Source organism: Martes martes, assembly GCF_963455335.1.
Source record: "Martes martes genome assembly, chromosome: 8".
NCBI lineage: Eukaryota > Metazoa > Chordata > Mammalia > Carnivora > Mustelidae > Martes > Martes martes.
The window spans coordinates 131,671,628-131,684,874 of record NC_137895.1 but is presented as its reverse complement, the minus strand read 5'-3'; the positions used below and the strand labels follow the sequence as shown (position 1 = coordinate 131,684,874).

Genomic DNA, 13,247 nt, shown 5'->3' with positions numbered 1-13,247 from the left:
TGCTCAGCAGAGGGCCTACTTCTCCCTCTTCCTTTGCAGCTCCCCCTGCTTGTGTTCTCTCTGTCTGTCAAATAAACAAATAAAATGTTAAAAATCCCACAAAAACTTAATTATGTTGAGCATCTCATCTTTTTATGTGTGTTATTATCCATTTCTATATCTTCCTTAAAGACTGAATCAATTATTTTGCCCACTTCTTTATTGGATTGTCTTTTCATTATTGTAAGAGTTATTTGCATATCCTAAATACAGATCCCTTATCAGATATAAGATTTTCAAATCTTTTCTCTTATTCAGTAGCTTGACTTTTCACTTTATTGATGGTGACGTTTGAAGCAAAGACGTTTTTAATTTTGATGAAATATACTTAATTTTTTTTGTCTTTTGGTGTCATATCTAAGAAACTGTTGCCAAATCCAGTCACAAATGATACACCTATGTTTTTTTCTAAGTTTTTTTTTTATACTTTTAGCTCTTAAGTTTTGAGTTAATTTTGTATATATGCTATGAGGTAGAGGTTTAATTTTATTACTTTGCATGGGGACATCCATTTGTCCTAGTACCATTTGTTAAAAAGACTATTCTTATTCCATTTAATTGTTTTATACCCTCGTTGTACGTCAGTTCACCGTAATGTAGCAATTTCTTTTTAGATTGTCAATTCTAATACATTGATCTATATGTCTATCCTTATGTCACTGTCCAATCAAATTTTATGAGACATCTTCCCTAGTCGTCTTACAAATTACCACTCACTTATGTAATAATAAAAAGTCACTGTAGGAGAACTTAACTTTACTCCTGTAGACATTTTTTGCTTCTTAAAAAGGAGACTTTTACCAACTTATGCCTTGCTGACTCCATGATCCAATGAGAAGTTAGGCTCAAAAAGCTAGAGTCCTGTTTCTTTTCTCCATTCATATCTTTAGTCTCTCACTCAGTGCCTCGCATATCCATTTTCATCAAATCTTGGTTGTGGGATCTGCTATCTACTATTTACTTCATTACGTTTTATGAACTTGTTATAAAGTGTAGACTCATCCATAAATTTCACCATGTAGGAAGGAAAAGATGAACTCTGGGCCTTCAGCTTTCCTGTTTTGAAATCTTGCTAATCCAGAATTGCAACTCACAATTAGATACTCTTTTGACCTGGTTCTTGTGTATAACACTGGTATTGATCCTGTTCTTGGCAGAGATTCTACATTCTCAGAAAACACAGGTGTCTTTACCTGTCTTCTTTTAGTTTAAATAGAAAGATATGTACTTTAATAGCTCAATACGTAATTAATGGAATAAATATTTATTACATTATTTCCAGAATACAGCTGTAAATTATCAGGTTTTATTTAAAGGCGTTATCAGACACAAATAGTAGATAATCAGTTTAAATTCCAAAAAAAAATTCAAAGCCTGTTTGTATGATATAGGAAAGCTTTGTGGCACAACATAAAGACGAGATGGTCTTACTTACCTCCCCACATAAAAAAGCTTCGAGTAAAATAAAGGAGAAGTTATATTCAATTTAAATAATGCCAAAGGATAGTACATTTCGTTTTCTACTGAAAAGATTAAAAATGATTCCATAATGTTCTCTTTATTTCCTCACTGATGAAAGCTGAATAAAGATTGAGTATTAGATTGGTTAAAAAATACTCAAAGATGCCTATTTCTTTTAGAATTTCAGTTAATGGAGATCAGGTAAAAGGTCAAATTTTGGTTATTAAACTATTTCTAGTTTTTCAGCTATTATACTTCAAATCATATTGTCTCTCTGCTTGCGAATTTTTCTTTTCCCCTAGCTTGTGGGGAAATTCTGGAAAGGTGTTCTGCCAGTTGTAATAATTTATAATTGAAGGGAATCTTAGAAAAATATCTTAAGAGAAAGGAAGAAGGTGGCAGAGTAAGAGGACCCTAGTTTCAACTAATCCCTGAAGAATAACAGAACAAAGTCCACTATTAGAGAGAAGAGGCCACATCAAAGAAGGTAGGAAGTACAGAGATGTGGTTTAGGAGAGAAACAGATCCTGGCGGCTGCAGAGGAGGGGAGTCATGGTCATGGAGAAGGGCAGGAGCGAGACACGGGTCTGCACAAAGAGAACGTTTCCCTGTAGCCACTGACTACACAGGAAAGTGAGAGGAGTATAATGTCATGAGTTCTTACAACTAAGGGGACTTAAAACCTGGAATTCTAAAAGTCACTGGGTTTGGCTGGGATAGAGCCTGTAGGGCACTGTGCTGCTCTTGGAGAGAAGGCAGGCAAACCACCTGGGAACATACAGCATGGAAACAGTGATCTGAACAGTGTCTGGGGCATACAGTAGGGAAATTACTCAGTCTTCTCAGAGCATTTCCCTGAGAGGCAGTGTTCACAGAGACCCCTCTCTAGGAACAAAGAAACCAGCTTGTACCATTTCCCTCCAGTGCCCCTCAGCACAAGCACAGAGCCATCTGTGGGACACAGTGCAGCTCTGACACTGGCTGCTTAATCTGCTTACACCGAGCACCATCCCCTTGCACTCCAGTGGAACTGCCCTGCTCAATCATTCTTGCCTCAGTCCCACCACAGCAGGCCTTTCCCCCAGAAAATCAGCACAAGCCCCTGCCCACACCACATCTGACCAGATTCGGGAGGGCCTCAGTTCCAGTGGAGGTGGTGACAGGTCTCATTTCACAAGCACACCAGAGCACACCTAGTTAAAAGTTGCTACCTTCAGGCCAGGTACTAAACACTGCCCACAGCAGTGAGGGAGAGCCTCTGCAGATGTCTGGCCTGAAGGACAGAGCAGCCAGAACACAACAGCAGAGTGCATGCAGCACACACTAGAGATACTCCCCTAAGCACGAGACCCTGGGCACTACATGACGTCTTTTTTCATAAGTCCATTACTTTCGGGAGCAGATGATGTAACTGGCTTTTTTAACACAGAGAAGCTGGTAGAGACTTAGATAAAATGAGAAAACAGAGGAATTTATCTCAAACAAAAGAACAGGATAAGGCCATGGGTCCAGAGATTGAAGTGAGACAGATGTAAATATCATGCCTGATGGAGGATTTAAAGCAGTGATCATAGGGATACTCACTGGACTTGAGAAAAGAACGGACAACATCAGTGAGACCCTTACAACAGAGATAAAAGAGCTAAAAAAGAATCAGAGATGAAGAGTGGAATAAATGAGATAAGAAACACACCTAATGCAATGAACAGCAGGCTGGAAAAAACAGAGGAACAAATTAACAACTTAGAAGTCAAAGTAATGGAAAGCAATGAAGCCAAAGAAGGGAGAGAAAGAAGAATTATGCAAAATGAGACCAGACCTAGGGAATTCAGTGACTCCATCAAATATAATAACATTCATGTTATAGGAGTCCCAGTAGAAGAAGAGAGGAAAAAAGGTGTAAGAAAAGTTGTTTCTAGAAATAATAGCAGAAAACTTCCCTAATCTAGGGAAGGCAAAAGACATCAAGATCCAGGAGACACAGAAAACTATCAAAATCAACAATAGTAGGCCAACACCAAGACCTATTGTAATTGAATTTGCAAAATATACTGATCAAGAAAACATCTTAAAAACAGGAAAGCAAGTCAGTAACTTCCAGGGGAAACCCCTTAAGGCTAGCAGGAACTTTTTCAGCAGAAACTTTGCAAGCCAGAAGGGAGTGGTATTATCTATTCAACGTGGTGAATGAGAAAAATCTGTAGCCAAGAATACTCTATCCATCAAGCCTATTACTCAGCATAGGAGAGATAGAGTTTCCCAGATTAAAAACTAAATGAGTTTGTGACTACTAAACTAGCCCCACAGGAAATATTAAAGGGGACCCTTTGAGTGGAAAGAAGAGACCAAATGTGACAGTATAAGGGCAGGAAGCACAAAAGTAGCAAAAATGAACATTTATATAAAAAATAAGTTAAGGAACTCAGGAAAAAAGGATATAAAATATAATACCTTACCTAAAGCATGAGGAGAAGAGAAAAGAAAGGGCTCAAACTTAAAGACCAGCAGCTTAATATAGACTGCTATATGCAGAAGAGGTTATATACAAATTATATATCAAAAACCACTAATAGTGGTGCCTGGGTGGCTTAGTTGGTTAAGCATCTGACTTGATCTCAGCTCAGGTCATAATCTCAGGGTTGTGAGATTGAGCCCTGCACTGCACTCTATTCCAGCCATGGAGTCTGCTTAAGATTCCTTTCCCTCTCCCCACTCCACTCATGCCATCTCTAAAAAGAAAACAAAACCACTGATAAACACTCAAAGAGGAGAAAGAAATCCAAATATATCACTAAAGAAAACCAGTAAAACATCGAAGACACAAAAAATGGTCAGAGAAAATCTCTAGAAACAACCACAAAGCAAGTAGTAAAATGAGAAATACATATCTATCAATAATTACTTTGGATATAAATGGGGTAAGTGCTCTAATCAAAAGACATAGGATGTCAGAGTGGATTAAAAAAAAAGAAGAAGAAGAAGGAAAAACAAGACCCATGTATAAGCCGCTTGCAAGAGTTTTCTTTTTGTCATAAGGACACCTGCAGATTGGAAGTCAGGGGATGGAAAAAACATGTATCTTGCAAGTGAATATCAAAAGAAAGCCAGAATAGTAATACTTATGTTGGACAAAATAGAGTCTGAAAGAACGACTATAGTAAGAGACAAGAGCACTATATCATAATAAAGAGGACAGTCTGACAGGAAGAAGAACTATCTATTGTAAATATTTATGCACCCAACATGGGATCACCCAAGTACATAAAACAATTAATGACTAAAATAAAAGGACTAATTGATAATAATACAATAATACTAGGGCCCTTTAATTTTATTATATATGTTTTAAATGAAATTCATTGCTTTTATTCCTAATTGCAAAAGTATCCATGAAGACAATGTACAATTTGGATATTTTAGGAAGGAATAGAAATAATCAATAGTTTATTCTTCTAATCCAAGAGCATGGAATGGTCTTCCATCTTCTTGTGTCTTCTTCAGTTTCTTTAATGAGTGTTCTGTAGTTCCTCCAGTACAGATCCTTTACCTCTTTGGTTGGGTTTATTCCCAGGTATCTTATTGTTCTTGGTGCTATAATAAATGGAATCGATTCTCTAATTTCCCTTTCTGTATTTTCATTGTTAATGTATAAGAAAGCCATTGATTTCTGTACATTGACTTTGTATCCTGCCACGTTACTGAATTGCTGTATGAGTTCTAGTAGTTTGGGGGTGGAGTCTTTTGGGTTTTCCATATAAAGAATCATGTCATCTGTGAAGAGAGGGAGTTTGACTTTTTCCTTGCCAATTCAGATACCTTTTATTTCTCTTTGTTGTCTGATTGCTGTTGCTAGGACTTCTAATACTATGTTGAACAAGAGTGGTGAGAGTGGGCATCCTTGTCGTGTTCCTGATCTCAACGGGAAGGCTGCAAGCTTTTTCCCATTGAGGATGATATTTGCTGTGGGTCTTTCATAGATAGATTTTATGAAGAAGAATAAACATTGTTAAAATGTCTATACTGCCTAGAACAGTCTATACTTTTAATGCCGTTCCGATCAAAATTCCACCGGTATTTTTCAAAGAGCTGGAGCAAATAATCCTAAAATTTGTGTGGAATCAGAAGAGACCCCGAATCGCTAAGGAAATGTTGAAAAACAAAAATAAAACTGGCGGCATCACGTTACCTGATTTCAAGCTTTACTATAAAGCTGTGATCACCAAGACAGCACGGTACTGGCATAAAAACAGACATATAGACCAGTGGAACCGAGTAGAGAGCCCAGATATGGACCCTCAAGTCTATGGTCAAATAATCTTTGACAAAACAGGAAAAAATATCCAGTGGAGAAAAGATAGTCTCTTCAATAAATGGTGCTGGGAAAACTGGACAGCTATATGTAGAAGAATGAAACTCGGCTATTCTCTTACACCGTACACAAAGATAAACTCGAAATGGATAAAAGACCTCAACGTAAGACAGGAATCCATCAGAATCCTTGAGGAGAACATAGGCAGTAACCTCTTTGATATCAGCCACAGCAACTTCTTTCAAGATATGTCTCCAAAGGTGAAGGAAACAAAAACAAAACTGAACTTTGGGGACTTCATCAAGATCAAAAGCTTCTGCACAGCAAAGGAAACAGTCAACAAAACAAAGAGGCAACCCGCGGAATGGGAGAAGATATTTGCAAATGACGGTACAGACAAAAGGTTGATATCCAGGATCTATAAAGAACTCCTCAAACTGAACACACACAAAACAGACAATCATATCAAAAAATGGGCAGAAGACATGAACAGACACTTCTCTAATGAAGACATACAAATGGCTATCAGACACATGAAAAAATGTTCATCATCACTAGCCATCAGGGAGATCCAATTTAAAACCACATTGAGATACCACCTTACACCAGTTAGAATGGCCAAAATTAGCAAGACAGGAAACAACATGTGTTGGAGAGGATGTGGAGAAAGGGGAACCCTGTTACACTGTTGGTGGGAATGCAAATTGGTGCAGCCACTTTGGAGAATAGTGTGGAGATTCCTCAAGAAATTAAAAATAGAGCTTCCCTCTGACCCTGCAATTGCACTACTGGGTATTTACCCCAAAGATACAGATGTAGTGAAAAGAAGGGCCATCTGTACCCCAATGTTTATAGCAGCAATGGCCACGGTCGCCAAACTGTGGAAAGAACCAAGATGCCCTTCAACGGATGAATGGATAACGAAGATGTGGTCCATATACACTATGGAGTATTATGCCTCCATTAGAAAGGATGAATACCCAACTTTTGTAGCAACATGGATGGGACTGGAAGAGATTATGCTGAGTGAAATAAGTCAAGCAGAGAGAGTCAAGTATCATATGGTTTCACTTATTTGTGGAGCATAACAAATAACATGGAGGAAAAGGGGAGATGGAGAGGAGAAGGGAGTTGAGGGAAATTGGAAGGGGAGGTGAACTATGAGAGACTATGGACTCTGAAAAACAACCTGAGGGTTTTGAAGGGGCGGGGGGTGGGAGGTTGGGGGAACCAGGTGGTGGATATTAAGGAGGGCACGGATTGCATGGAGCACTGGGTGTGGTGAAAAAACAATGAATACAGTTACGCTGAAAAGAAATAAAAAATAAAAAAAAAATAAAATGTGTAAAAAAAAGAAATAAAAAAGGAAGCAAGAAAAAAAAATCAATAGCTAGGCACTTTAACACACCACTTACATCAGTGGACAGATCAGAAAGTTAACAAGGAAACAGTGGCTTTATATGATGCACTGGACTAGGTGGACTAAGGAGATATATTCAAAATATTCCCTCCTTAAACAACAGAATACACATTCTGGAACATTCTGTAGAATAGATCACATATTAGGCCACAAAACAAGTCTTTCTTTTTAAATTTAATTTTATTTTTTTTCAGTGTTCCCAAATTCATTGTTTATGCACCACACCCAGTGCTCCATGTAATACGTGCCCTCCATAATACCCACAAAACCGGTCTTAATAAATACAAGAAGATTGAAGTCATACCATGAACCTTTTCTGATCATAATACTATTAAATTAGAAGTCAGCCACAGGAAACAATGTGAAAGACCACAAATACATGTTGGTTAAGTAACATTCTACTAAACAATGAATGGAGCAACAAGGAAATAAAAGAATAAATTTTAAAAAAATACATGGAAGCAAATGAAAATGAAAACACAATTGCCCAAACTTTTGAGATTCAGTAAATATGGTTCTAAGAGGGAAGTATATAGCAATACAGGCCTACCTCAAGAAATCAGAAAAATCTACAACAACCTAACCTTCACCTAAAGAAGCTAGAAAAAGAATAACAAATGAAGCCTAAAGTCAGCAGAAGGAAGGAGATAATAAAAATTAGAGCAGTAGTAGTAGTAGGTGGCTCAGTTGGTTAAGCAGCAGACTCTTGATTTCAGCTCAGGTCATGATCTCAGAGTCCTGGGATTGAGCCCTGCTTCTGGCTCTGTGCTCAGTGGGGAGTCTACTTGAGGGTTCTCTCACTCCCTCTCCATTTGATCCTCTCCCCACTTTCTCTCTCTCTCAAATAAATTTTTTTTAAAAAATTAGAGCAGAAGTAAACACTATAGAAACTTAAAAAAGACAAAAATAGGAGAGATCAATGAAACCAGGAGCTGGATTTTTTAAAAAAATTAATAAAACCAATAAGGCTTTAGCCAGAGTTATCAGAAAGAAGAGAAGAAGGACCCAAATAATATCACAGATGAGAGAGGAGAAATAACAACCAACACCACAGAAATGCAGATAATTATGAAAGAATATTATGAACAACTATATGCCAACAATTTGGACAATGTAGAAGAAATGGATAAATTCCTAGAAACATATAAATGACCAGCACTGAAACAAGAATAGAAAATTTGAACAGACTGAAAACCAGCGAAGAAATTGAATCATTAATCTAAAAACTATGAACAAACACAAGTCCGGGACCAGAGGCAAATTCTACCAAGCATTTAAAGGAAGAGTTAGTACCCATTCTCAAACTATTCCAAAAAACAGAAAAGGAAGGAAAAACTCCAAATTCATTCTATGAGGCCAGTATTACGCTGATACCAAAATGAGACAAAGACACCACAAAAAGAACTCTAAGCCAGTATCTTTGGTGAACATGGATGCAAAAATCCTCAACAAAATACTCGCAAACTGAATCCAACAGTACATTAAAAAAAAATCATCACCATGATCAAATGGGATTTATTCCTAGGTTATGGGGGTGTTTTAATATCAGCAAATCAATCATTGTGATACACCAAATTAATAAAAGGAGAAGAATCATCTGATCATTTCAAAAGATGTAGAAAAAGCATTTGAGGGGCACCTGGGTGGCTCAGTGGGTTAAATCCTCTGCCTTTGGCTCAGGTCATGATTCCGGTGTCCTGGGATCTAGCCCCGCATCGGGCTCCGTGCTCGGAGGGGGGCCTGCTTCCCCCTCTCTCTCTCTGCCTGCCTCTCTGCCTACTTGTGATCTCTGTCCGTCAAATAAATAAATAAAATGTTTTAAAAAAAACATTTGACAAAGTGCAACATCCATTCATGATAAAAAAGTACAACATCCATTCATGATAAAAACCCTCAACAAAGTAGGTTTAGAAGGAACATACTTCAACATAATAAAGGTCATATATAAAAAATGCACAGGTAATGACATTCTAAATGGGGGAAAACAGAAAGAAAAACTTCTTAGATCTTGCTTCTAGTTATGGGCTTCTTCTCATTAGCACTGTTTGTCATTATTAAATTAATCTTAGGGGCACCTGGGTGGCTCAGATGGTTTGTCTGCCTTTAGCTCAGGTCATGATCTCCAGGCCCTGGGATTGAGTCCCATGTTAGGCTCCCAGCTCAGCAGGGAGTCTGCTTCTCCCTCTCCCTCTGCCTCTCCTCCTGCTTGTGCTCTGTCTCTCCGTATCTCTCCCAAATGAATAAATTTAAAAAATTTTAAAACAATTAATCTTAACATTTACTACTTCCCACTTTAATGGAGACCAATTTCTACTATATAAATTATGTATTTTATTAACTCTTTTTGTCATACATTTTTCTGTCTTTGTTTTTTCTTAACAAACTCCCCAAAGTGTAGTGGCTTACATAAATAACATTTATTTTGTTCACAAATCTACTGTTAGGAAAAGTGTGGCCAGGACAGCTTGTTCTCTTCCCCTAGCTTCAGGTGGGGCAGCTGAAAGTCTTGGGGCTGGAACTGTTTGAAGATTTGTTCACTCACATCTGGTGGTGTTGATGCTGGCTATTGCCTAGGGCTATAGTTGGGGCAGGCAGCCAAAACACTGACACTGGCACACTAGCCTCTTTGTGGCCTGAACTTTCTTACAAGATGGGGGGCTCAATTCCAAGGAAGCTGCCTGAGCTGCAGAGCAAGGCAGAAGCTCTGTTGTCTTTTGTAATCTAGCCTTGGAATACACAGAGCATCACATTCACCATATTCTGTTAGGAGAAAGTCACGAAGGTAGGCCCATGGTCTTTTTTTTAATGGAATGAATATTTAAAAACCTATGGACACATTTAAAAAGCAGCATGATTTACCCGCCGGCCACAATTTTTTTGTATTCCTCCCACATGAAAAATACACTCACCTTCCCCCCATACCTCCCACAAATCTCAGTTCTCCTGGCATTGGGTTTAGGCTTGAGTCCAAGATCTTACCATCTTAATCAGGTACAGCAGGGATAAGGTACCTGAAGTATAGTCCCTTGAGTGCAAGTCCTCTCCATCTGAGCACTTGGGAATTAAGGAAGACAGTTCTCTACCACTCCAAATGGAACACTCTGGTAACCTGCTCAGGACTCTCCCATTGAAAGAAGATGGGAGGCACACCAGTCCACAGCAGTTTTGAAATACACCCTGAAGCATGCTGTCAGTTCTTCAGTTAGGACTTAGTCCTAACCATGGGAATGCTTCTCCATGGCTGTTTGCTTTACTCTTGGAGCTCTTGGTTCTGTCCTTTTCATAAGGAATGACCTGTGTTTGTAGCTTCTTTCTCAGCTTGCTTCCTCCTGGTGGGACTTCTAAGACTCAAAGGCCTATTTTTAGTTTGTACTATCTTGGTCTCTTTTAGTCCAAGCTCGCAAACAGTGTTTTTGCTACTGTAATTATCTTAGTATTTTGAATTTTCCGTGAATATGATTGGATTTCATGCCATTAGAAAAGCCATTCTCCCGGGTCTTTTTGAGATAAGCTTTTCACCTCAGGTTTCCTGTGCAGCTCTCATTTGACAATGTGTTTCAAATTCTCCTACTCTTAAGATCCTTAAAGAAATTTGAGGCACACCTTAAATCCTTCTCAAGTCTTAATAAAGGGTTTATAGTTTTGGCTTCATCCATAGGCCATGTCTTCCTGGATTTGCTTTTAACCCAGAAGGCATTTCTTTCTTTTAGCGTTATTTGACAATACAGCATGTGGAGAGGCTGTAAATGAGGAACAGATAGATGAACCCAGTAAGTCCTGGTTCCTTCATATTGAATAGTCTTTCTTTAGCTTATCTCTCCTATCAGTTTTACTTTCAAGTGGTTTGTGGCACAAGTTCCTTTTCCCTCTAGTGTCCTTTTCTTCCCTTGTCTAGAAGCCTTTGCTGTAAGCCTCTTCAGGGGCCATCAGGTTTCCACTAACAGTCTCTTGGAAGCCCTTTTGGTTTTCATTCTTACTCTTCTCCACTTCGCACTCTTACTCTTCTTTCAGGTTCCACCCACCTCCTGGTTCGAAGAAGGTTTAGTTTTAGTTTTTTGGTTTTTTTTTTTTTTTTAATGGCAGCACCCCATTTTAATATCAGTATCTGTGCCAGTTATTTATTGCTGTATAATAAACCATCTCAAAACCTAGTGGCTCAAAACAGCATTTATCTTGTTCACAAATCTTTGGACAAGGCTGAGGAAGGCCAACTCATTTCTTCTTCATTTGGCCTCACCTGGGGTGACTGGAAGCTGGGAACTAGAATCATCTAAAACCTTGTTCCTGCACATGTTTGGCTGTTGAGGCTGGCTTTTGGCTAGGTTGTTAGCTAGGGCAGTCTCAGCTGGAATATTTGCATGAAGACTCACTAGGTAGCCTGGGCTTTCCCACAACAGCTGGATTCTAAGGGTGAGGTTTCCTAGAAGAAGAAAGTCAGATGGAAGCTATATCACATTTTCTAACCTAGCCTTAAAAATCACACAGCAGTTCTGCCATATTCTGTTCACTAGGAACCAGTTACTAAGGCTAGCGCATATTAAGGGGAGGGATTGTCATGGGAGAAGTGTCAATTTATAAAACCACCACATCCACTCACCTTGTCTTTCCAATCATATCTAAAGGAAAGGAGTTCTTCCCAACTGGAAGAAAGTTTTTTGGTTGAAACTGAAACTCCAGCAAGTTTTTTGGCTGTTTTCATTGCTTAGTATATTCTCTTATTTTGTGGGAAGTAACAAAGGACTATAACACTGTCAAGTTAAGGAATTTTTTTTTTTTTGGTCGAAAAATATATGGATCATCTCACTAAATTTTTTTCCCCACTAATTTTTTTTACTGAGAGATGTGCTTTCTTAACCTTGTGAATCATTTCTCCTCAGAATGCAATTCAAATTAGCATAAAACATTTGTAATTCAGAAAAAGGCTGATGGCATTAGAATCAGTATTTATAGATTCATTAATTAGAGTCTTATTTTCAAAGTCTTATTTTGGTAAGCATTTATTGGCTCAGACCTACATAAGTCTATATGGTATTCCTAAAACTTCTTTAAAAATTATGGAGTACGAGGGCACCTGGGTGGCTCAGTTAAGTGCCTTTGGCTTGGGTCGTGATCCTGGGATGCTGGCATTGAGCCCCATGCTGGGCTTCCTGATCAGTGGGGAGTCTGTTTCTCCCTCTCCCTGCTCTTATGCTCTCGCTCTCTTGCTCTCTCTCCCTCTCAAATAAATAAATAAAATCCTTAAAAAAAATTGTGGAGTGTTAAGGTGAGGGAAGGGTTCAGACACTTTCTACTAAGACATGACTTACAGTTATTTTATGGAGGAAAAAATCTGAAACAATCATAGAAAAATAAAAATATAAGAATCAAATACAAATGTGTGGCAAAGAGGATGACAGCAGAGATTGATTTTAGCAACTCCTAGTGGTTTTAATTTTGTTCTTGATTTTCTGAGTTATTTGAGGTTCCACATTCCAAGACTGTACAATATAGATAACATTTTGTTGAAAATGAACTTATTTTAAAATTTGAGCACCTGGCTGGAGCAGCAGTAACATATGTGACTCTTGATCTTGGGGTTGTGAGTTCAAGCCCCATGTTTGGTGCAGAGATTTAAAATCTTTAAAAAAAAATTTGGCGCCTTAGTTTTGCATTAGACTCGTTTCACTCTACATCTAAACTGTATTATTTTATTAATGCAGGTTGATGATCTTACAGCAAAACTGGAAACTATGTCTTCAAAAAACCAGGTTCTTACTCAGAAATTATCATCTATGAAAGAAATACAGATGAAATGTGAAAACCTAGAGAAGAATAAAAAGAAGTTGGAACAACAAGTAGTAAACCTCAGAAGTTGGGTGGAAGTCAACGTGGTAGAATACAGTAAAATAGAACGATATAAACAGGAGCTTGAAGAAAGGACAAGATTGACCCTAGCAGAAAAATTAAAAGAAGTCAATCTATTTTTAGAGGTTAATTTATTTGTCTATAAAATGCTTTAATTCATTTCACTGCAAATTA

General features: G+C 38.1%; 1 protein-coding gene across 1 annotated transcript in view; it reads left to right on the top strand.

Annotated features, from left to right (window-relative positions):
• The window catches only part of LOC308347274 (ankyrin repeat domain-containing protein 26-like), a 144,182-nt gene that overhangs the window by 69,132 nt on the left and 61,803 nt on the right, over positions 1-13,247 (top strand). Inside the window, exon 19 of the mRNA XM_080810517.1 lies at positions 12,929-13,198. Within this exon, the coding sequence (XP_080666643.1) occupies positions 12,929-13,198 (270 nt within the window). The remainder of the gene's footprint in view (positions 1-12,928; positions 13,199-13,247) is intronic.